This window comes from Eulemur rufifrons, chromosome 6, assembly GCF_041146395.1.
Source record: "Eulemur rufifrons isolate Redbay chromosome 6, OSU_ERuf_1, whole genome shotgun sequence".
Lineage (NCBI taxonomy): Eukaryota > Metazoa > Chordata > Mammalia > Primates > Lemuridae > Eulemur > Eulemur rufifrons.
This window is the reverse complement of record NC_090988.1, coordinates 54,789,803-54,815,589: the sequence shown is the minus strand read 5'-3', so window position 1 is coordinate 54,815,589 and position 25,787 is coordinate 54,789,803. Positions and strand designations below refer to the sequence as shown.

At 42.3% G+C, this 25,787-nt stretch overlaps 1 protein-coding gene and 1 pseudogene across 3 annotated transcripts in view; both read left to right on the top strand.

The window, feature by feature from the left end:
- The window catches only part of RNF121 (ring finger protein 121), a 72,407-nt gene that overhangs the window by 43,883 nt on the left and 2,737 nt on the right, over window positions 1-25,787 (top strand). For all 3 annotated transcript variants that reach the window (XM_069471071.1, XM_069471069.1, XM_069471070.1), the window contains 5 exons: window positions 6,524-6,678; window positions 9,383-9,490; window positions 12,126-12,246; window positions 23,923-24,056; window positions 24,672-24,773. In XM_069471071.1, the coding sequence (XP_069327172.1) occupies window positions 6,524-6,678; window positions 9,383-9,490; window positions 12,126-12,246; window positions 23,923-24,056; window positions 24,672-24,773 (620 nt within the window). The remainder of the gene's footprint in view (window positions 1-6,523; window positions 6,679-9,382; window positions 9,491-12,125; window positions 12,247-23,922; window positions 24,057-24,671; window positions 24,774-25,787) is intronic.
- On the top strand, window positions 13,086-13,727 carry LOC138383612 (large ribosomal subunit protein uL30 pseudogene; annotated as a pseudogene).

Sequence of the window (25,787 nt, the reverse complement as noted above, 5' to 3'; positions counted from 1 at the left end):
TGCTACCAAATAAAGAATCTATTCAAACCCCGCCTCCTGAGCTAGTGTTCCCTTCCGAACAGATGAGTTACAAAATCTCCTGCCTGGAAACCTTTAAAGTACTATAGATTTTTCTCAGACCAAGACATTAAGAAGATCACTAGAATGTGGTTAGAGAATTCTACTAAGAGGGTAAGAAGTTGTAATCTACTTTCTGTGAGAAAGAAAAAATTTTATCCTCAGAATATAATAAAAACTTCTAGCTGTGATATATATATATCAGCCACTTCTGAGCTTTGCCTACTTTTTTAGGCTCATTTCTCACCCCTACCTCAAATATTAATACATACCTTTTTCCACCTGGACCTACTAGGCCATCAAGGCAGAGATCAAAGGGATGCTTCCTTTGGGAAGCCTTTCTTGGTTCTTCCGCTTTGAGTGAAGCACCTCTCCTCTGTATTTACTTGGCCATCAGGAGTTACTCCATTATAACACTTATACCAAATTGTAGTTATTTGTTTCTCCTCAGTAGACTTAAGTTATTGAGGATATTTAGTTTTTTATCTCTGAATTCCCCAGTCCTTAGCATGGTGTCCAGTAAGTAGGTGCTCAGTAAGTGTTTGTTAAATGACTGCTTGACTTACTCTTTTGCTTGGAGAGGAGACAACTTGGGAAAGAAGACATAGTTCTAGGTATTAGAAACAGGTACTAAATTTATTCTGTGCTTTCTCTGAAAGATACGAGTTGGACCCAGAAGCAGAAGGGACACAAAGGCAGATTTTTCAGGTTAGCATCAGAGAACTGTCTAGCAAATATATTAGCAATGGCATGGCCTGCCTCATGTGGTAAGGATGACTATTTGTGGGTGTGGTAAGAAGGAAACTCCTCCAACCAAGTTTCTGCCCTGTAGAATATTCCAGCAATGTGTAGGGTCTATCAGATCATGGAAGCTACACTGCATATCTGCTTATTGGGCCTCTATACACCTCTTCAAGTAAGTGAAGGCAATAGCCATGCCTTCCTGTAGTCTTCTCCAGGCCTGATATCCCAGTACCTTCAGCTATTCCTTATGTGATTTTGTTTCCAAACCCTTTGTAATCCTGGCTTCTCTCTTAATGGCTATGCTTATTTGTTAGTGTTCTTTGTACGGTGTGGTCCCAAGCCCTGATCCCAGGGCCCCAGGGATACTTTGGCAGAGCAGAGAACAGTAGAGATGCTGCCTCCTTCCTTCTGGGTATATTCTTAGTTAAGCAGTGTCAGGTTGTTTGGCTCTTTTGGCAGATGCCCTGCTAGCACATACCCCCTGGCAATTTGTGGTCTACCGAAATCCACAAATCTATTTCACGTGAGCCGTTCTGTCCCATCCTATACTCGGGTAGTTAGTTAGGTTTCATAGTGTGATTTTGGTTCTTCATTTCAGCTTATTAGCTCATAGAGTGTTAGAGCCAGAAGAATCCTAGAAACAAACTTTATTCATTTTGGTCTTATTTCTTCTCTTTCCATGTTCACTGCCTCCTTCACTAACCCCCAACCCCTTTGCCCCAGGCTGATAAGTAGGTCTATTTGCATTTTCATCCAAATCATTTCTGAAAATATTGAGCAGAACCATCGAGCACATCCCAGAAATCTCCTTCCAGTTGACCTTGGTCCATTTATCAGCATTTTTGCAAGTCAATTGTTCTGTTAGCTGTGAGTTTTACTTTATTCTACTACCTGGACTTGTAGTTTTAATTTCATCCACAATATTCCTTTTCAGCCAAGTGTGGTGGGTGATCCCTATCCTGCAACATGGGGAGAAGCAGAGGTAAAATAAGATGAGAATTCTGAAATTCAAAAATGCCAACCATCTGCAGACTGGCAAGGCAGCTGATGCCCAGGAAGGATAGATCTGACTGTTTTCATGAATTCTAGTTCCTCTGAGAGCTGGACGTTGTCTTGTGGATTAGAAATAATTGTCAGATGTTGATTCCATCTCCGCCAACACACCTTCCTGTGATGGCAAGCTCTCAACTAAAAGTCCATTTAAATATGGACTAGCTCTTACAGTTAGCATCTAATATCATCATCTGAACTATTTTAGCCTTGTGTAGAGATAAGTGGGATATTGCTATTCTTATCTCCCAGATCAGAGAAGCTGGGATTGTCCCTGAGTGTTTGCTGAATGAATTAATGAGTCAGTTTCAGGCTAGTCTTCAACTTAATATTTGTAGATTCAGGGAAAGAAGGATGAATGGCTTTTGTGTCCTCCCTTCATCTGGGCAAATCCAAGTTTCTTTTAGCCATCTAGAGCTCTACCTTTTCTAGGAAATCTTCCTGATAGCTCCTGCTCACACATTTACATCTTTCCTGTAAATTCTCATGTCAGTATTCAATGCTTTGCATGGCTGCCTAATTCATATGTTTATGTCTTGCCACTCAAATCCTGGAAGACACACCAGGGCCAAGGCTTCCCATTATTTCATGCATCAGGCCCAAGTATTTGAATAATCTAACCAAATGTGTCTACATAAGTGTTGCCACCAGATGGCACCAGACTCCCTGCCATCACTCTGAGAATCAAACATAACTTCAGCCATTTGTTGCCAAGTTAGCCATTAAAAATGCCTGTCTTAATGAAGAAGTTTAAAGTTACTGACCAAGCAAAATTCCAATAAATACTACAGTAGAAATTTCAAGAGCAAACCAAATAAATTAACCAGGTAATTTATCCTTTTTTCAGATGGCAGACATTTCTGTTCACTTGGCCCCCCTGCTCTGCCCCTTGTTAAGCACTAGGTTCTCACGCTATCGGCTGCTCTCTAGACCCCACTCGGAAGCTAGCTTTTAAGACTCCCCAATGGAGAGTGCCTAGATACCTGAAAATGGTCTCATGTCTTTGGTTTGTATTTTTAGATAATGTATTTTCCCAGAAAGGACAAATTAAACATTATAAAGAAATTGCTATAACCCCACCACTTTTAGTATGGTAGTTATTTTGGTTGCCTCATTCTGGGCTTTGCTCCCTTGTATGTGTGACTTTATCCATTTTTGATCATGTGAAGCCATAATAAGAGCTCTCGGCCGGGCGCGGTGGCTCACGCCTGTAATCCTAGCACTCTGGGAGGCCGAGGTGGGTGGATTGCTCAAGGTCAGGAGTTCGAGACCAGCCTGAGCGAGACCCCGTCTCTACTAAAAATAGAAAGACATTATATGGACAACTAAAAATCTATATAGAAAAAATTAGCCGGGCATGGTGGCGCATGCCTGTAGTCCCAGCTACTCGGGAGGCTGAGGCAGTAGGATCGCTTAAGCCGAGGAGTCTGAGGTTGCTGTGAGCTAAGCTGACGCCACGGCACTCACTCTAGCCTGGGCAACAAAGTGAGACTCTGTCTCAAAAAAAAAAAAAAAAAAAAAAAAGAGCTCTCATTTACTGAGTATGAATTATGCAGTGTACTTGTTTTACATACATTACTTCCGTTTAAATATAAGAGCTATTATATTGAATGCTTATGTTTATTACATTACTTATAGTGAGTGTTCTTAGTGCCTTCCATGCATTAACTCACTTAAACAACCTTACGAGAGCAGATACTGTTAACCCTGTTTTTACAGTTTACAGAACTGAGAACTGAGGCTTATCAGGGTTAAGTGACTTGTATAAGGTAATACAATTAGTAAATAGCTGTATTGGGATTCATATTTAGATCTCTTTAATTCTAAAATCTCTGATGACTTCGCTGTATCATTCTATTCATTCTTTAATGATTTCTATTTGTACTTCTAGAAAGGGTCTGAAGTTTAATAGAATCACAGAAATAAGGGTTTGATTTAGATCTTTTTCCTGGTGCTAGACTGGTAGCTCCTGGAGGACAGGGACTAGAGGTCATGTTTATTTCTGCATTCTTCTTCCCATTAAATCAAAACAAATACTTGATGGATGGATGAGTGAGTGAATGAACGCTGCCTCCACTCTCCCAGGAAGTCTGAGATTCAGGGCTGGTTAACAGAAGCTTAGCCTATTAGAACTTGAAGGCATTTGAGAAATTGAGCCAAACCTTTCTTTCAAGGAGAGAGGACCTCCTTAGGGTGACCCAATGAGTTGGAGGCAGAACAGAACTAGAACTCAAGTCTGCTGGGCTTCCACTGGGCCATTCTGGTTTCAATGAGCCTAATCCTGTCTCTAAATTCCTCTTTCTCTCTCTTTCTTTTTCTCCCTTTCTTGTGTGTGCATGCTCTCTCCCATGTGCTCTCTCTTTCTCTCTATCTCTGTGTGACTTGAGTAGCTTTTTCACCCTAAAGTTTTAAGCCTGAAAGTTAGAAAACAAGGCAAGATTTTTTTATTCATTTTACACTGATGCCCAGACTTACTCCTGATTTTGTCTCTGTCCAAGTCAGAATAGAATCCAGGGTCTCTGCCTTAACCTCACCCAAAATGTACAGAGTTGTAGCTCATGTAGAGAAAATTACCTTGACCTCAGACGACTCCTCAGAATATGCTGTTGATGGTTGGTCGGGGGTGGGAAAGAAGCTATTAGAGCAGGCTGGTTGTTTTTATGCAACAGCCAGGTTTTTGGAAAAGCTGGAAGGAGACCAGAAATTTCTGTTCTTTCTCAGAGAGTCTGCTCAAATGTGACCAGACTGTGTGATTTAATTCTTCTCTAGGGCCTACTCTTTTGTAAACAGCCTCATGAGCCTGTTACAGCCCTCCTTTCATACCTACCTCCTTCTACTCCCTTTTAGTGTCATGATTCAGCTTGCCTTATCCCCTAGTTTAAATTATCTGCAGCTGTTGTCACGTCTTTTCCTGATATCCTTCCAGTGCCAATAGAATGGCATTATTTGGGTAGCTATTTGTTACGACATCCTGGTGCTTCCACACTTTTAATGTAAGGCCAGACCATTTTAGAATGCCTCATTTAGAGGGTCAATTGTGGGTTCCTATGCAGGAGAATTGTTATTGAGGCTTCATGCATCACTGGCCAGCAGCCAGCATCCTTGGGCACACAGAATGGGCACCTCTAAAGCAAAGTGACTCTTCTTACCATTCTCAGTTCTCTCACTGTTTCATTTTTTTTAATCCATAAAATAACACTAAAAAACTAAGGCTTTTTCTTGTCACAGAGCAGTCTGTGAGAGAATGGTAGCTACAGATAACTAAACACTAAAAAGAAGCTCTAAGCTGTACTTTCTGTTATGGTAGCCACCAGTTGCATGTGGTTATTAACCACTTGAAATATAGTGTGCTGTAATAAAATATGCATAAGATTTCAAAGCCTTACTACAAAAGAAGTAAAATGTTTTATAAATAATTTTGAGTGTATATTGAAATGATAATTTGTATATATTGGGTTAAATAAGATATATTATTAAAATTATTGTGATCTGTTTCTTTTTACTTTTATAAAATGTAGCAACCAGAAATGTTTGAATTATATATGTAACTTGTATTATATTCCTTTTGGACAGCACTGGTCTAGAAATCCCTAAGAGTAAATTTACTTTTTAGTTTTTTCTACTATGGAACACAAGGAAACTAGCTACTCTTTTCCTCTCTTAGCTCTCCTTTTTTTTTTTTTTTTTTTTTAAGTGTTCTTTCTTTTGATGACATCGGGAAGAGAACCTCCATTAAGTGCTAATTATCTTTTTTTACATTTCTACTCTCTGGAGAACAGTGAAAGCAGGGTGGTTGGGGAGGGAGTTAGGAGGCATTGGGGAGCAGAAGACTGGTGATTACTCTAAAATTCTGTCTTAGAATTGTTTTATGCGTTTGCAACTCCAGCTAACAAGTCTGAGGTAAAGCTGGGAAGGAGGGGAAAGTATTATAAAATAGGCACTCTTTAAAATAGAAATGTGCCGCCTCCTTAAGGAGTCTTTCTCTAGTCTAGTTTTACTTTCTTCTTATTTATTTATCTAATTTATTGAGAACCTGTCATGAGCCAGGCAGTTTCCTAGCACAGAGGAAACATGAATTTGGCCTAGTCCCTACCCCTAGGGAGCTTACATTCAGGTGGAGAATGAATTTGAATCTAGCCTCATGCTCTAGATAAGCACTGTAATGATAGTAGAAAAGAAAATGCTTCTGAAGCATTAGAAAGTCATGACTAAGTCTACCTGAAAAGCAGACTGAAGGCTTTATGTATCTTGAATGTGATGTTATCAGGCAGAAAGGCAGGTGGGAAGGATGTTTTAGTCTAAGGAGGACAACTTGACTTAAAGACATGGAGAGTGGTAGATGGCCCTCAAAATAGTAGTTTGGGGCCACATTATCGGAGATTTGACTGCCTAGCTGAGGATGTTGGATCCTATCCAAATGCGGGGGACCTTTACAGGGTTTTAAGCAGAGAAATGACATGTTATCCAAGAGATAGTTGAGTGAGGGATGAAAGGGAGGAGTCAAGCATGGTCCCAGGTTTCTAACTTTGATCACTAATGGAGTTACCTTTATCCAACATCGGAAACGTAGGAGAGGATCAGGCTAAAATGGAGAACAAGATGCATTCTGGACTTGTAGATAGAGCTGCAGAGGGAGCTGGCTAGAGCTGAAGTGCTTCTGTTTGTGTTTCAGATGGTGACCCTCTTTCAGATGTGGGTTGTTCCCCTCTATTTCACAGTGAAGCTGCACTGGTGGAGGTTCCTAGTGATCTGGATCTTGTTCTCTGCTGTCACAGCCTTTGTCACCTTCCGAGCCACCCGAAAACCTCTAGTACAGACAACCCCAAGGTGAGAGTTTAGATAGTGGGGAAGAGCCCAGGTTTTTTGAAGGTAATGGGTTGGAATGCATGGCAGGAGGATGGGTTTCGATTGAAAAAATTGTAGGTTTTGTCTGCCAGAATTGTGTGGCATGGGGCCTCTCTAAAACAAGCTGATTGGGAGACCCACCAACCCTAGTCACAGATAAGAACCCCTAAATATTTCTCTACAGCTTACTTTATGGCTCATATCAAGGTCTGTTTATATTAAAAACACACTGAGTAAATCCTAGTGATCATTGTGGTCTCATTTTAAATGTTTTTTTTTCTGTGATCCCTTCTCTGATCTCCAAATTAGATTTTCCGTTGTATTTTCTCGTAATGCACAGTAGTTTTCCTTCATAGAACTTATCATACTTTATAACTAAATATTAAGTATCTATCTCCCCCACTAAACTATAACTATGAGATCAGGAACCACATCCATTTTGTTTGTCTCTGTATATCCAGGCCCTTTCACAGGGTCTGGCACATAGTATCCTACTCCATGAATTTTTGTTGAATGAATGAATTTCAGCAAATTTCTAATTTTCTAACAAACAATACTTCCTTCTTGAGTCACAAAGCAGCCATTGCCTATATAATTCTTTGTATTTTATCCAAATTCATTTCTCATTTGATCTTCCCAACCAGCTTGTGAGGTCATTTAATATCTATACTTGGCAGAAAAAAGAGAGATTTTCTCATTCATTCATTCAATAAGCACCTACTATGTGCCAGGCCCTGTGCTGAGCGCTGGGGATACAGAGCTGGATAAGACATGGTCCCTGCCCTCAAGGAGTGCTCGGTTTAATGGAGGAGATGGACACCTGTTGCAGTGCACTTGGTAAGTGCTATGACAGGGGTGTGCACAGGTCTAGAGAGCCTAACAGAGGAACTGGCCAGCCTCAAAGTCGTAGCTACCTGTTCCAGAATCTTTTGAGTTGCAAATGCTCTTCTTCCTGTGCCTTTTATGTTCCACTTTACTGCAAGCATTTCTCTGGCCTTCTCTGAGTTTCATTGTACAAGGTGAAGTTGGTGATCTAGAAGCCTCTCTTTGACATTATGGAAGACACAAGCTCGGGAGTCAGATGGATGTGGATTGGGAACCCCAGTCCTGCCACACGTTAGCTGTTTGACCTCACCTTTCTGAGCCTTGAATTCTTCATCTCTAAAAATGGGACAATAATTGGTACCTCACATAGGGTGATATGAGGAAAAAGTGTATAAAACATATTACACATCACCAAGTAACAGTATCAACTTTTAGCTAAAATGACCAAAAACTTGTCTATAATATGGAGGTTTTTTATAATAATTAACATTTAAAAGTGCTTTACGATCTCAAAGCACTTTCATAGACATTCTCATTTATTCGTGCAGCATTTAATGAGTATGTATTATATATACTCCAGGAAATGGGCAATCCAGTGAGAAAGGCAGCAATGGTTTTCCACTGTTTTACAAAGAAAATTACCTCTCCTCTCTCAGAGAGGTGATTTGACTTATCTGAGGTTACCCAGTTAATAAAACCTCATTTAATCCAGATTAAGGGTTCCTTGACCTAAAATTACATGTCCTTTTCATTGTGTTTCTATCCCTTATGACCAGCACAAACTCTGGGTAATGGAGCTGTGTGTGGTCTTAAGGCAGTATGGCAAGATGTTTGGGGCCTTTTCCTAGCCTGAGAAGCCACTGCTACTTGCTTAGGCAGAGCAGGGAGGCACAGGCAGGAAGGGACCTGAGCTTCCTCCCTGTGGTCCAGCAAGGTTGGTAGTAACCTAGCTGGCTCTTAGGAACCACACAGGCTTGTGCTGGTTATTCAAGCAAATTGCTAAATTGTTCATTAGCTCTCATCACAGATAGAATAGTGGCTGCTGATCTTGGGGACATACCCCTTGTAGCATTTTAAAGGCTCTGGTTCATTCAGGGAACCATCTTTCCTCTCTGAATCTATCTGGGGTCAACCAACCAGATTGTGCTCTGTTCTTCATTGGATCCTTGGGCACACTGCTTCTTCTTCAGGGGCATGAATAACCCCACTCCACCCCACTACCGCCACCACACCACACGCATACATCTAATTCAAAGGTACTTTTTGAGTGCCTCCCTCCTTAATCCCTTCTCCTCCAGGAAAAAAAGTCATTTTGAAAGCAAATTCATTAGATATCATTTCTTTCAGGATTGGATTGTGGACAGGAGCAAAGTTTTATTCAGGCTAACCAGGCCCATGTGTAAAACCCTGTAGTTAATTCTACCTCTAATTCATCTTCCCTTGAATTTTCTTTCCTGACAAGAACTAGCCTTCCCCACCTGTTCTCTTCTGAGCACAGGTATAGTTATTATGAATAGTTTTTAATTCCTCATCCAACTAACCTGAATTTGAGATGATATAGCTGTCCGAAGTCAGCTGTGCTCTTTTTTGTTTGAGGCTGAAACCTCTTTTTTAGGGATCTCTTTTCTTTCCTTGGTCCAAGACCAGAAAAATACAAAGCACTAGTTCCCCGGTAGGTAGAATTGTTTCTGAAGCTAAGGGAGTGAACAGCTTTGGGTAGTAAATGCAGTTGCTCAATAAGTCCTAAGCAAAGAGCCAGTTGTTGCCACTGATGTATGAGAATGAGGGATTCTGGTGATCCAGTGGCCCCTGAGGTCTGAATCTCTGTGTCAGCTGTACTAACTTTCTCTCCTTTCTGCAGGTTGGTTTATAAGTGGTTCCTGCTAATCTATAAAATCAGCTATGGCACTGGCATCGTTGGCTACATGGCTGTCATGTTTACCCTCTTTGGTCTTAACCTATTATTCAAGTGAGTACCCTTTGCTTTTGTTTTTGCTGGTGTTTGGGGAGGAGTGGTTAGTGACGTGTATCTTTCTTCCTGCTGCAAATCCTGGATATTTACAAGAGGGACATAACACCCAGGATGGGAAACTTGGGTGCCATAGGGGGCTGAGAGAGGCCCTCTGTGATTTGTGCTGGCAGAAAGCAAAGATTGTCTGAATATATACAAAGTCAGAATTCCAAATCATTGGTTGTGTTTTCTAAGAATTTATATTTTAGTGGAAAAGTATAACAAAAGTAAACACTATAATAGTTACCCATAATTATTGCCCATAACCTCATCACCCTAACAGAACTATTTTCCTTGTCCATGTGAACTATTTATTTGCAACATCCACTCTGCCTGCGTGGCCTTATATTCATCTAGACCAAGGGGATTGGCAAACGATGCCTTGTGGGCCAAATCAGCCTACCAACTGTTTTTATAAAATAAAGTTTTACTGGAGCACAGTCATGTTCGTTCATTTTCATACTGTCTATGGCTGTTTTGCACTAAAACAGCACAATTGAGTAGTTGTGATAGAGATCATATGGACTGCAAAACCTAAAATATTTACTATTTGTCCCTTTACTGAACAAGTTTGCTGACCGTTGGGCTAGACTGTCAAACTCATGTGGCCATGGTTGGCCACACCTGGCAATAGATCCCCTTAGAAGGTTATAAGACAGGAAATACAGTAGGGTGGTGTTTGTAGGAGTCTTCCCAGTAGTCCCAGAGCTGAGATGTGAGGGAATGAGACCACACAGATGGGTGTGGAAGCCTGGTCTAGGAGCTCCATCCCCTGAAGGAACATATCAGTTTCAAGAATGTCCCAGTCAAGGCCAGGCATGGTGGCTCATGCCTGTAATCCTAGCACTTTGGAAGGCCGAGGTGGGGGGATCACTTGAGGCCAGGAATTGGAGACCAGCCTGAGCAATATAGCAAGACCCCATCTCTAGAAAAAGTAGAAAAATTAGCCAGGCCTCGTGGCATGTGCCATAGTCCCAGCTACTTGAGAGGCTGAGCCAGGAGGATTGGTTGAGCCCAGGAATTTGAGGTTGTAGTGAGCTATGATGATGTCACTACACTCTAGCCCAGGTGACAGAGCAAGACTCTGTCTCAATTTCCTTTTTCCTTTTTTTGAGACAGAGTCTCAGTGTGTCGCCGTGGGTAGAGTGCAGTGGCGTCATTGTAGCTCACTACAGCCTCCAACTCCTGGGGTCAAGTGATCTTCCTGCCTCAGCCTCCTGAGTAGCTGGGACTATAAGCATACATCATGACACCCAGCTAATTTTTCTATTTTTAGTAGAGACGGGGTCTCCCTCTTGTTCAAACTGGTCTCGAACTCCTGACCTCAAGTGATCCTCCAACCTTGGCCTCCCGAAGTGCTAGGAATACAGGCGTAAGCCACTGAGCCCAGCCTGCATTATATTTTAAAGATGTTTTTTCTATAATTACAGTTTCTTTTTACTTGCCTGAACTATACAAGGTGGAAAACAGAATTGAGATTCTTGACCATTTTTATGCTACTGATCAGGTTAATTAGTGTAAGATCAATGATACCTAGTCAATGGGTTAAATATAAGGTTGATGAACAAATTCAACTTTCTATGATAAATATAATTTACAACTTTAAGTGAACACATGCAGTCTTTTGTACAAATATTTTAATAAGTAATTTTCTATAACATTTATAGACTCAACGTTGCAAATTGTTAGTCCTAAGAATTATTAAAACAAACCCTCTAGTATTACAGGCAAGATCTTTATCCTTGGTAAAATAGACTTGGACCAAAATTTGACTGTGACATGATACAGAATATGTATAGATGCAACTAATAATTTTACGGTGATTGGTATGCAAATATTTACTAACTAACAAACTTTATACTTTTTTCTAAACCTGTGTTTGGCAAACTTTTTCTGTAAAGGGCCACATAGTAAATATTTTAGGTTCTGTGGGACAATAGGCAAAATCTAGGATATTGTGTAGGTACTTAGATAACAAGAGAGAAAACTCCTACCCTGCCCCACCCTGTTTGTGTGGGGAAGGGAGGGCAGGTCTCAGGTAGTGGGTACTCTGTGCCTAGTTGCCATCGGTTGAGACATTCTCAGAAGGAGCAGCTTGACAGGGGGTGTTTGGCCACTTTGGGTAATTTTCACTTTGCTCCAGTGACACCAAGATCCTGGTGTGCCCTTCCCGCCTTTGGAGGGCTTGGCCATTTCAACTTGGGTGGCTGGCTGGGAGTGAGGCAGTTCACTTGGTGTCCAACAATTGCCAACAGTGGAGTCCCCAATGTGTAGGTCCTGACAATTAAAGGTCCTGGGCAGCTGCAAGGCATGGGCACCAGTCGGGGGAGGCAGGAACTGGGAGCAAAGTGGAGGAAAGGGACAGGAGGGAATACTCTGGCTTGGTCTTTGCAGCTCACACTGCTAGCCTCCTCAAGAGGTGTCCATAGGCCATATAAAAATAGGCAGACTAGATCTGGTCATAGTTTGCCAGCACTTGCTCCAGAGTCTTTGCACCTTCCCACTTTAGTTGCTGTCGTGTGTGTCTCAGAGTAGTAATCCAGAGCAGTCATGTCTCATACAGGCCTTTCTGGCTATGCTGTTTCCCTTACAGGATCAAACCAGAAGATGCCATGGACTTTGGCATTTCTCTCCTCTTCTATGGCCTCTACTATGGAGTTCTTGAACGGGACTTTGCAGAAATGTGTGCAGACTACATGGCATCTACCATAGGGGTGAGTTTACCTGGGCTCTCACCTGCCTCCTGCCACCTCCAAATTGTTGATGCTGACATCACTTGTTTGATGGAAGAGGGATGAGATAAGCCATATAAAATCCTTCAAGATGTGGGTGGTATGCATGGAGATTTATTCCTTAAAATCTGGAAAGCCAGATCTCAGATGTACCCTGGAATTTTTAACTTTAGGGCCATTATAGGAAAGAACCACTTTACTCAGCAGGAGGTTAACATTCATTCAACAAATACTTTTTAATGCCTCCTGTGTGCCTGGGTACTGAGCTATGTGCTGGAATTACAAAGGTATACAACAGTAAACATGGTCCTTGTCCAAATAGAGTTTACTCTCTAGTGGAAGAGAGATGGGCATTAAAGTAATAAACACACAAATAAACATAAAATTACAGCTTTAATAAGCATTGTATAGGAAAGGTTTATGATGCTATGAAGAAATATAGTAATGGCATTTGACCTAGTCTCAGGGTTCAAGGACTTCCCTGAAGAAGTGACTACTGAGCTGACTTGAGTGTTCATGAGTAGGAGTATTAAATAGATTAAGTAGGGAGTGAAATGTGTACCAAGTAGAAAAAATAGCATGTGTAAGAGTCCTGTCATGGAAGAAAGGGAAGATGTTTTTGAGGAACTAAAACAAAGGCTGGTGTGGTTGTATATCTGAGTTATGGTAGAAGTGTCTGGAGAAGTAGGGACTAGACTAGAAAAAAGCCTTTTACCTCTTTTCCGGCTGGAACCACAGAGGGTGTCGAAGAGAAGAAAAAGAAGGTTCCTGCTGTTCCAGAAACCCTTAAGAAAAAGTGAAGGAATTTCACAGAGCTGAAGATCAAAGCCTGAGAAAGAAGTTTGCCCAAAAGATGCTTCAAAAGGCAAGGAGGAAGCTTTTCTATGAAAAAGCTAAGCCTTATCACAAGTAATGTAGGCAGACTTACAGAACTGAGATTCGAATGGCTAGGATTGCAAGAAAAGCTGGCAACTTCTATGTATCTGCATAACCCAAATTGGCATTTGTCATCAGAGTCAGAGGTACCCAAGGTCTGAAAGATGTTGCAGCTTCTTCGCCTTTGCCAGATCTTCAGTGAAACCTTTGTTAAGCTCAGCAAGGCTTCAGTTAACATGCTGAGGATTTTAGAACCATATATTGCATGGGGGTACCCAAACCTAAAGTCAGTAAATGAACTAATTTGTAAGCGTGGTTATGGCAAGATGAGTAAGAAGCAAATTGTGTTGACAGATAATGCTTTGATTGCTTGATATCTTGGTAAATATGGCATCTTCTGCATGGAGGATCTGATTCATGAGCTCTATACTGTTGGAAAATGCTTCAAAGAAGCAAATAACTTCCTGTGGCCCTTGAAATCATCTCCATGGGTTGGAATGAAGGAAAAAAAAACCCATTTTGTAGAAGGTGGAGATGCTGGCAAGAGGGAAGAACAGATCAACAGGCTTATTAGAAGAATGACCTAAGGTATCTACCATGATTATTTTTATAATCTGGTCAGTTAATAAACAGTGACTGATTTCAAATTAAAGAAGAAAAGAAAAAAGCCTTTTAGGCCAAACTAAAGATTTTGACTTTTATACTGAAAACACTGGTTGACTAAGATAGAGAATGACTTTATCAGATTTGCATTTTGCAAAGATCATTCTGACTGCTGGGTGGAAAACAGAGGGGTCCACAGATGTGAGTGGACCACTTAAGACTATTTAAGAGACAGTTGCTTATATACATGCAACTATTATGTACCCAAAATAATTAAAAATTAAAACAAAACCAAAAAGACAATTGTAGTCCTCTTGGAAGATAAAGGTCACTTAGATTAGAGTAGATATGGTGGAAAAAGAGAGAACTGGACTGCAACAGGCCCTTGAATAATATCATTTTGTTCAGTGTCATTTTGTTATAATGTTGATAAGGGGGAAAAAAAGCTACTGGGCTGGGGCCACTGTATGTGTAGAGTTTGCCTGTTCTCCCCATGTCTGTGTGGGTTTTCTCCGGATACTGTTGTTTCTTCCCATGCCAAAGATGTGCATGTTGGTGAATTAGTGTGTCTAAATTGTCCCAGTGTGAGCATGAGTGTGTGTATGAGGGCGTACTGCAATGGAATGGTGTCCTGCTCAGGGTTGGTTCCTGCCTGGTGCCCTAAACTTCTGGGATAGGCTCTGGCCACCTATGACCCCGAACTGTAGTAAATGAGTTGGAAAATGAATGAATACAAATTATTAGAAAATAAAAATTGAGCCAGGTGCAATGGCTCATGGCTGTATCCCAGCAACTCAGGAGGCCAAGGCAGAAAGATCACTTGAGGCCAGGAGTTGGAGACCAGCGTAGGCAACATAGTGAGGCCCCGTCTCTAAAAATATAAGAAAAATTAGCCAGGCCCGGTGGTGCTTCCTGTAGTCCTAGCTACTTGGGAGGCAGAGGCAGGAGGATCACTTGAGTGTGGGAGTTCTAGGTTACAGTGAGCAATGATCACACACTGCACTCAAGCCTGGTTGACAGAATGAGACCCCATCTCTAAAATAAATAAATAGATAGAAATTCATAAAGTATACGATAATCATACAAATGCACAATAATCATACAAATGTGCAACAGAAATGATGCAGTACAAAAGGGCTCAGCGAGCCCACCATATTGGTTATTTGTTTTTGAACTGCATGGTGGTAGGAGGTGCTCCTTACAATTTTCACTTTGCAAACATTTATTCCTTGATTTAACTCACCACCTCTGCAACTCCATCACTCACTGTTTCACCAAAAACTGGGTAAATAATTATCTTGTTTTTATTAATCTTTCTTAAATGTTTGGATGGCTCACATTTATCTCAATATTTACTATTGAGAAGTGTTTTGGGTCTTTATTTAGAAGTTTGGTGATGTTTTGTGACCTGAAATATGCCATAAGAACTTAACTCTTGCTTATATCAATTAGCCTATGGCAAAATTGGTTTTATCGTGTGTCATTTCACTTAAAGTCGAAGTTTCCAAGAACCTGTTGATGATAAGTGAGGGTGTACTGTATTTGAGAAGTTCAGGAGACTGAAGGAAAAAAAATCAAGGAAATGTAGGTATCAAAGCTGATATTTCTGACTCAGTGACTGCTTGGATGGTAGTACCTTTCACCGAGATAGGAAATGCTGCAAGAGGACTAGGTGGAGGCCACAGGAGATACTTCAGGCTTAGACTCTAGGTAAAGTAACAACCAACCTGAGAAAGCCCAGTAAATATCCCTAATTTTTTTTTTTTTTTTTTTTCTTTTTTTTTGTTGAGACAGAGTCTCACTTTGTTGCCCAGGCTAGAGTGAGTGCCGTGGCGTCAGCTTAGCTCACAGCAACCTCAAACTCCTGGGCTTAAGCGATCCTACTGCCTCAGCCTCCCGAGTAGCTGGGACTACAGGCATGCGCCACTATGCCCGGCTAATTTTTTTTCTATATAGATTTTTAGGTGTCTATATAATGTCTTTCTATTTTTAGTAGAGACGGGGTCTCGCTCAGGCTGGTCTCGAACTCCTGACCTTGAGCAATCCACCCGCCTCGGCCTCCCAGAGTGCTAGGATTACAGGCGTGAGCCACCGCGCCCGGCCCCTAATTTTTTTAAAAATGGAAATATGTCTTTGTTGTTTTGCTGTTTATAAAAGTAATGTATTCACTTTGTAGTTATTTAAACAGAACAGAAGTGCTCCCATCTCAGTATCATCTACTCAGATCTCCCCCTGCCAAGAAAGGAGTATTTCTATTACCTTGGGTGACTTTAATCAAGTACAGTTTTAGGCCAAGGATTTTGTTTCTCAGAATCATAGGATTGTTTTTATTTTTTCTATACTGGATCAAATTGAAAACAAAACGTATTGGATCACTACATAGACAGCTTATTAGATTCTTTTTTGAACAGCTGTTTTATGTTTTAGCTTCATTTCACTCTTTTCTATTAGACTTCAGATCTTCCTTTAACCAGTTTACTCCTCAGAAGAGATTTCCATACCCTAGAGTTTCTAATTATTAACTTTACTCTCAGCAACAGCAATTCACTAAGGCTATTTCTTTAGCAGAGGCAGCTTTTTAGAGCTGTTCAGCTTTTCAGAGCCAGCTTCACTTGCTCTGAAAATATTGCCAGTATTCTGTCCTTTACCCTGTAGTGATTTCTTTTTCTTCTCATTCTGTTTTTGTGGGACCAATTCTCTGATTTTCCCAGGTTGTTGCCAACTTTATCTTAAGGTTATTATCAGGGGCCAGTTTAAGCAAAGTCTTAATTCCGATAGGTGGATCACTAATCAGCAGTCTGCAGAATCCTGCTCTTTCCAGATAGAACTGAACACAGAGTTGATTCACAAGTTTGCCCCTCCTCTACAAGATGGAATCATTACATTAGACTTCCACAAATGGGATTTGAGCCTGTGACCTCTTTCTGTGCTCTTTTAGGAAGAATTATTAGGTGCTTCAATGATTAAAAGTGATAATCTCTAATAATAAGTGATAATTCCATAATATCCAGCTTCACCAAGAGCCCCAGTTGGAAAATTTCTCGTTGGTGTGGAGAGTGCCTCAAGCCCCGGCTATTGATCCCTTGTATTCGCTTTCTTTTTGTCTTTTTCTTTTTTCTTTTCTTTTTTGAGACAGTGTCTCATTCTGTTGCCTGAACTGGAGTGCGATGATGCGATCATACCTCACCACAACCTCAAACTCCTGAGCTCAAACCATCCTCCTATCTCAGCCTCCTGAGTAGCTGGGACTACAGGAGTGTGCCACTGTGCCTGGCTAATTGTTTTTTTATTATTTTTTGTAGAGACAGGGTCTTGCTGTGTTGCTCAGGCTGGTCTCAAACTCCTAGCCTCAAGCGATCCTCTTGCCTCAGCCTCCCAAAGTGCTGGGATTGTAGGTGTGAGCCACCATGCCCGGCCTTTTCTTCTCTTTAAGGGATCTTAATTAGTAACCCTCACCACTCCATTTTCTCCATGTTAATTCTTTAACAGTCTGGCTCAAGGACAAACCCAGGTACCTCCCTCTACCTCTTAGCACAGGGACATAAAGATTAAATAGTCACTTCAGACTTTACTAAAGGGTTGAGGATGATAGCAGGAAACTAAACTGAGCACATGAGTGGGGTTAATCTGGCTTACCAGACTGCCTACTTTTCAGTGCTCCCAGACCCCGCCTCATCCAACTTTCAGCCTACCTGTACGTAGTAGGTGCCGTTTTAGCACCCACCACCTAAAATCCACATCTAGACAACTACTGTCCTCCAAATGTCTAGAGCCTATGTTCCTGACAAAAATAGGCTCCCTCCCTCATACCTCAGGCCTGCCTTCTGAATCCTGGTATCTTGCATGAGGATCTACCTCTTCCCTAGTAATTGACATTGAGAATGGCTCTCCCTTTTAGAGGAACCACTCACTTATCCAAAGGAATGTGATCTTGCTGATGCTAACTGTAGACAAGCAGTGTGTTGTTTCCCCAGGCCTACCTCTGGGCGGTGAGGGTGTCCTGGGAAGACTAGGATGGCTTGTGATAGTACTGAGTGAATTATCAGGAGTTAGTTCATTCATTGTTTACCATGGCAAATATTGCTGAGACTTACTGAGTAAACAGGCCCTTTGCTAGGGCTCAGATGCCAACAGATCAGACTAGGCAGGAATGTGGGAGAGGGGCCTCCAGCATGGGATAAGGGGATGGATTGTACTACCTTCAGAGTTCTTTCTGACCCTTAGAATTCTTGTATTTGCTTGCTTATGTCTGATTCTTTGTCAAATGGGTCTTATTCTACTTAGGAATATCTGGGCACCTGAGCCACAGCAAACTGACTTTATTTAAGCAACAGTTATTTATCACCCATCTGTAATGGACACAGATGAACAGGTGCAGCCTTTACTACTTCCAGTAGCAGTTCTAGTCATTTTTAAAAGATTATGGTAAGGTATATTAATATATAACATAAAATTTACCATCCTAACCCCTTTCTTTTTTTTTTTTTTTTTTTTTTGAGACAGGGTCTTACTCTGTCTCCCGGGCTGCAGTGCAGTGGTGTCATCATAGCTCACTGCAAAATTCCTGGATTCAAGTGATCCTTCTGTCTAAGCCTCCCAAATAGCTGGGACTACAGGTGCATGCCACCGTGGCCAGCTAATTTTTTTATTTTTTGTGGAGATGAAGTCTGGCTGTGTTGCCCAGGCTGGTCTCAAACTCCTGGGCTCAAGCAATCCTCCCACCCCGGCCTCCCAAAGTGCTGGGATTATGGGCGTGAGCTTAACCATTTTTAAGTGTACAGTTCAGTGATATTAGATGCATTTATATTGTTCTGCAATCATCACTACCATCCATCTCCAAAACTCTTCATCTTGCAAAACTGAAGCTCTATACCCATTAAACAATAACTTCCTGTTCCCCTCTCCCTTCTGGCCCCGGCAACCGCCATTCTATTTAATGCTTTCTGTCTCTGTGAATTTGACTTCTTTAGGCACTTCATATAAGTGGAATCATACAGCATTTGTCTTTTTGTGATTGGCTTATTTAGTTTGCATAATATTCTTAAGGTTTATCCATGTTGTAACATGTGTTAGAATTTCCTTCCTTTTTAAGGCTGAATACTGTTCCATTGTATGCGTATACCACATTTTCAGTCCTAGTCATTTTTCATGATCTTTTGTATATTCTGAGGTAGTCATAGTTGATTTTAGAGTTGTTCCCCCAACCAGACCTCAAGATCAGGAAGCAGGTCTCTGATTCATCTCTTGGTCCATAGCACACGTATCTCTGAGAATGGTTTGACCTAAAGAAAATGCTGTGCTTACTTAATTTCAGTGTTCCTAGAAATGAAACCATGAGGTTTTATAATTGTATTAATAAGCATTCTCAATTCCTTTTACTATTCTATAATACATTACTCTGTTTAGTATAGAACAGCTCTTTGTTTTGCCTCATGTGGAAACCTATGTAATCTGAACTAAAATAACTTTTCTTGAGTCAAGAGAACCTTGGATAGAGCCTTTTTTTTCCAGCTGATCACTATGAGATCATAAGCTTGTGACAGCCAGTCAGTATAGTTTCTATTCACACCCAAAAGCCGTGTTGGGGTGGGAGGGGAGAATATTGTGAAATAAGCCTATTTTCTGGGGCTTTTTCCTCTGAGTTACTGGGCAGGCCAGGGTAGTGACACATTATTTGTGCTCCATTGGGCCATGTACCCTACCTCACACTATCTTCCAAGCAAGTTCCTGTGCCCCAGATTTACCTCTTGGATCCTCAGAGGCCCCAGATAACTTCAGGACAGTAGATTAACTGCCTACTTATCTTCACTGCTTAAGGTAGTGGAAAGAGCTAGGGGTTTGGAGTCAGACCTGGTTTCAAATTCTAGGCCACTTTTAATTAGCTGTGCACTCTTGAGCAAGTTACTTTATCTCTTATTTTCTTAGCTGTCATAATATTACCAGACTTATAAAATTGTTGTAAGGAACAAACGTGTTAATGTAAAGCACTTTGTAGAGTAGCGTGGCCATAGTGAACACAAAATAGATGATGATGATGATGATAGCTAACATTTATTGAGTACCCACTATATAGTACTATTGTACTATAAACCACATGTTTTATATCCGTAATCCCCTGGAGCACTGGGCCCTGTAGGATTTGTCTTTATATCTTCATCATACCCAACATATAGGGCAAGACATAGAACAGACAAATAATAAATCATGAGTAACTGCTAATTCTCCCTCGATTCTCCCTTGATGCCATCTATTGTCTGAGGTCATCTCAGACAACTGTGACATGGAATCTTCTCTCCTATAAGTCTGAGAAATGGGTATTTTATTCAGTTTTTCAGCAGATATTTACAGAGTCATCTACTTGAACTGACTAGGACCGGGGCACCTGGCTTCAGCTCTGCCATCAGCTCTCTCTGGCCATGGGCAAGACTCTCCTTTGGGCGTCATTCTCCTCACCTGCCCAGAGAGGAGGTTGGACTAGAAGAGCTCACAAGCCTTTCATGGCACAAATTTTCTGTGATGGTCAGTGATGTGGAATGGTACTTATATTTCCTGAGCACCTACTGTGTGCAAACTCCTTTGCTGGGTTTTACATATATTTTCTCAGAGAATCTTCCCAATTCCTCGTGAGGTCTGGGTTAGTATTCCTGTCCTACAAAAGAGAAATCTTACTGTGTTCATCTGGAAAGCTTACGCTCCCACTTTGAATAACCTCTATTTCAAAGCTTCTCCACTCTCTAACCCCTCACACCCCTCCCTCTGTCCCTTCCTTCTTAGCAGATGACCTTGCCTCCTATTTACCTGAGAAACTAGAAGCCAGATAGGAATTCCCACAATTTCCTGACACCAGATCTACGGATCTACTTGCAATGTACCCATCTTCTCCTTCCCTCCAGTTACAGTGGAGTGAGTGTCTTTTCTCCTGTCAAAGGCCAGTCCTACCTGCACTCTGGATTCTTTACCCTCCTGCCTTCCCAGGGACCTTACTTGCTATTGACTATTCCCTTTCTCACCTGCGACTTCAACTTCTCTCACTCTGCCAGGCTCTTCCCATTAACCTTTTAAACATTCTTTTTTAAATAAACATCCTTTCCTTGACCTACTTTCTTCTTTAGCTATTGACCTATCATTCACAGCCAAATTTATAGAAAATTCCTGTCTTCTTTTAGTCACCTTTCATTCACTTCTCAGCCTCTGGGCATACCCTTCTCTGACATAGCCTTTACTCAGGTCATCAGTGACTGTCACTAATTCTGATGGGACTTCTTAGCAGCTGTCAACACAGTTGACTCACTACTCCTTTCTCCTTCTCCTCGTTTTTTTTTTTTCTTCTTCTTGAGATAGGGTCTTGCTATGTTGCCTAGGCTGGTGTCCAGTGGCTATTCACAGGCATGATCGTGGCACACCACAGCCTCAAACTCCTAGCCTCAAGCAATCCTTCTGCCTCAGCCTCTCAAGTAGCTGGGATTAAGGCACCTGGCTCTCTCCCCTTCTTAGAAAGCTTTTTTCATCTCAGTCTGGACCTTAAAAAAAAAAAAAAAAGCTCTTTCCCCCTTGGCATTGGTGACATTACCATGTCTTGGTTTTCTTTCTGTCTTTCCGATATTTCTCATTTTCCTTTGCTAACTTTCCCTCCCCGTAAATGTTATTGTTTTCCTGATCTCAAACCTAAGCCATTCTCTACTCTTTGCCTAAATATTTCCCTTTTCTTTTTCCATGGCTTCCAGGTCTTTAATCCAAAACTCTTTTCTGAGCTCCAGACCTTTTGTATTCAGCTATCTATTTGGCATCATCAGTGTGTCCACTCTGTCCACTCCTCTCAGTTTTTACTGCCACCAAATTAGCGCAAGCCATGACCTTAGCGTAGGCCTCCATCATCTATTGCTTTCAAAGAATTGTAATAGTTTCCTAGCTGGTCTTTCTGAATCCATGTTGGCTTCATCTCCAATTCATTCTTCACGCAGAAGACAATCTTTTAAAAGCTTGAGTCTGATCACGTTACACCCTACTTTAATAAAGCCTTTGGATAACCCATTTTAAGTCCAAAATCCTTCATGTGGCTGACAAGGTTTTAGTGTTTTCCTCTTTCTCAAAACTCTCTAGCCACACAAGAAAGACTCTTTCGGTTTCTCAAATACACCAAGTTCCTTCCTGCCTCAGGGCCTCTTGTTTCCTCTCAGGCCCGTCTTCATCTAGCTAGCTCCCACCCATCCTTTAAGTCTCAGCCTACCCTGTCTTTCCCTCAAAGGAGCCTTCTCAGAGGACCTACTTTTTTTTTTTTTTTTTTTTTTTTTTTAGAACCCCTTTCATTGCATTGTTCTCTCATGGCCCTTTTAATGTTTATAATTAGTTCTTATTTTATGTAAATATTTATTTTTTTAATGTCAGTCTCTCCTACCTGTAGGTTCCATGAGGACAGAGGACAGGTCTGTGTTTTTCCAGTTTTCCCAAGAACCTAGTCCAGTGGCTGGTACTTAACAGGTGCCCAGTATATTTTGGTGGGAGGAAGGAAGACTTTGGGTGGCTTGTTCAAGGTCACCAAGATAGTAAGTGACAGAGGATTAAAATTAGGTCTGTCTAATCCTGATGCGCCACATGGACCCTTGAGCCCTTCCATTGAAGGATTGGGCTCTTAAGGTTTAACTGAAATCTGCCTCTCTGTATGTTATCAAACTCAACCTTGGTGTCCCTTGCTACAGGCTCCTCCTATTGTAGTCTTTGTGACCATGTGTTTAATGGAACCTTCCTGACTTCACAGGCTTAGCTGGTGACTTTGTTGAAATAGGCTGTGGATTTGACCCTGCCTGCCCATTGTCACATTGGCCTCTTGGAGAGAATTCCATAAACCAGAGGCCTCACAGACATTTTCCTGGACGTTCTTCCTACTGTAAATACTGTATCTAGGTCCCCTTTGATCCTGCCTCCCTTGCCCCAGTGTCCTGGGGGAAGAACTCTGGTATGAACTGAGGTGAAGTTCTTCCCTAGAGCTCCAGCCCGTCTTTGGAGTTAGGGTGTTTCTCCTTCTTTTACTGCCAGTGCTGTGGGCAAGAGCCAGTAGCCAGGCTTCTGTGCTACACGGTTGTATAGGGATTTAGTGCCAGAGCTGAACCCAGACCCCTCTGTCTTTCCTTTCTCTGGTTGATGTGCCTAGAAACTCTAACCCAGAACACATTTCACAGAAGGCTTTCTTTACCTTCTTCTGACTTTATGTTTCATTTGTTCATTTATTCACTCAGTAAGCAAGCAAGCATTTGCTGAGTGCCTTTGTATTCCCAGGCCTGGACAGGCTCTTTTACTGCAGAAGTTCCAGCTTCCATTCTTAGTTGATGCTAGTGTGTCTTCCCCGAGGACTAAATCAGCTCTCTCACTAACTGCCCAGAAGATCCTGGACCTAAGTCTGTTGAGCCCTGGAGGGGTAGATTTCAGAGGTGTCCCCCAACATTAACATTTGAAGATTCCACCTTTTGAGGGTTGCACAATTTGTAGACTCCGTAGGTCTTGGTCTACCCTCCAACTCTTACTATCCTTTTCGATTACCTTTTGCACTCTTGAGAAACAAATGAGAACCTTTTGGGTAACTGGCTGTCAGAGAGCTCAGTAGCTGATCTTTCTGCAACATTCAGCAATTGTTGATGAAGTGCCTTGACCAGTGGGATGGTGACTAGAACTTGGGTAGGAGTCAGAGGGTCTAGGTTTTGGTCCTGTCTTGTGTCTTTCCTTTTCTGGGTTTTGTTTTTCCCAGTGATAGCGTGGCTGGCTGTGGTGTTCTGTGATAGTAAGTGAGCTTACCTGGAGCCACTTAAAGAGGGTTTTTCAAGAGGGTGAAGGCAGGAAGCTCTTGTATTTGTGGAATTTGGGGGCAGTATGGCATCTTTGCATTCTGCCCTTGAGGACTGTTGGGATCAGGTGGCAGTTCTGATGGCTGAGAAAGGCCGTTTCTCAGAGGGCAGCATAGAGTGTGGGGAGCCCCCAGGAGTTCAAGTCTACAGTGAGCTGTGATCACACCAGTACACTCTAGCCTGGGCAACAGAGGCTCTGCCTCTAAAAGAAAAAAAAATTTCCTCTAACTCTGGGGACCCCCTGCCACTTTGCTTCCTCTCCAGAAGACCTAAGGCTTCTGGTGCTTCCCACTTCAGCTGCTTCTCACAGCTTTTTCTATCTTTTCCTCCTGCTCTTCTCCAGTTCTACAGTGAGTCAGGCATGCCTACCAAACACCTCTCGGACAGCGTGTGTGCCGTGTGTGGACAGCAGATCTTCGTGGACGTCAGTGAAGAGGGCATCATCGAGAACACGTATAGGCTATCCTGCAATCATGTGTATCCTGCCTTGAACTCCTGGGCCCCCTCTCTCCTGTGACCTGCACACTCTAATCAGGAAGGGAAGGGGGCGGTTGTGAACCTGGACATGCTGTCCAGACTTGTGAGTGTAGGAGAACCACAAGAGGGCAGCCTTCCTCACCCTTTCCCACAGATCGGAGCCACCCTTACGTAAACGGTTCTAGCCTGGCTAGGTCTGAGAGCATCCTGAGGCTACAGCCACTGAGGCTGTGCTGGCTGACCCAAGATTGGACCAGTCATAGGGCAAGAGGACCCTCTAACAAGATCCCTCAGTTTAGAATCAAATCCTCTTTTCTGAATAACACTTGTAATATTAATCATGTATTTACTCAGCTCCTCTTCTGTACCTGTGTTTGGAGATGCATCTCCATGTTGCCCCTTAACAACTCTGTGGGATAGGGATCGTTATCCTCACTTCACAAGTGATGAAACAGGTTCAGAGAGAAGGACTTGCCCCAGATTACAGAGCAGATAAGGATTGAAGCCAGGATTTGAACCTTTCTCCAGAGCTGGTGTGTGGGCACCTTGAAGACTGGCCCGGGGCTGGAGTGCCATCCTGGCTTCCTACCATTTCCCTTGACCCGTGGTGCTCAGATTCCATGAGTTCTGCATCCGCGGCTGGTGCATCGTGGGAAAGAAGCAGACGTGTCCCTACTGCAAAGAGAAAGTAGACCTCAAGAGGATGTTCAGCAATCCGTATCCTTTGTTTGAGTCCTTGTTGGGAGTGGGCAGTGGGAAGAAAATACTGGCCAATGTGGGTCTTCCTTGGGCCCTGCCTCCTGCGCCCAGCTGGGATGTATCCAATATTCTGTTTGGCTTCTGTTCTGGGGAAGTTGGTGATGGGACATGGGGCAGAACTGGCAGCTCAGCTTCCCATCATAGTTCTATATCCCTCAAGCGTAATAAATTGATAGTAATAGCAGCTACCACTTACTGCTTGCTCACTGTGTGCCTGGCACTGTGTTAAGTGCTTTACTTGTATAAGCTCATTTGATTCTCTAGCAGCTTTATGACCTGGATAATATTATCTTCATTTTATAAATGAGATGGTTTAGAGGTTGAGTAACTTGGTTATGGTTGCATAACTAGTGACTGATACCTTTCCTATGATGTGCAGTGCTAGAGACCAGCTCTGTGCCAGTGCAGGGATAGCTAGGGGCCCCCTGTGCCCATCCACTCTCAATGCAGGACCTGTGCTCCTCTGAGCTGCCACTTCCAACCCAGCCAGCCCTCCCTGCTTTGCCCTCACCCTCCTCTTCCTTACAACCCGTCTTTTAGAAAGTGCCCAACCACTTCTTTGGCCTACCCTTCAATTCCCCTGGGGCCCAGGGACCCAGCTTTCTCCCCTCTCTTCTCCCAGCTACCCTGTCTTTCTGCTCCATGATTCCCTCCCTGCTCCTTTTCCCCTATAAACTAGCTGGATTCTGCCGAGAACACTAGAATGGCCTAGTTCCTGGCACACTCCTGTGGTCACTAAATGGGAGACTGGCCTATCCCCTCTCAAGTTCCCTGCTTGGTTCTTCCAGGGCCCGGTTCAAGAACAACTAAATAACTCCATAGCCAAACTGAGGCTTGGGACTTCCCTTAGCTCTGAGCCAAACTGATTTTTTTTTTTTTTTTTTGGAGATAGAGTCTCGCTCTGTCGCCTCAGGCTCGAGTGCCATGGTGTCACTCTAGCTCACAGCAACCTCAAACTCCTAGGCTCAAGTG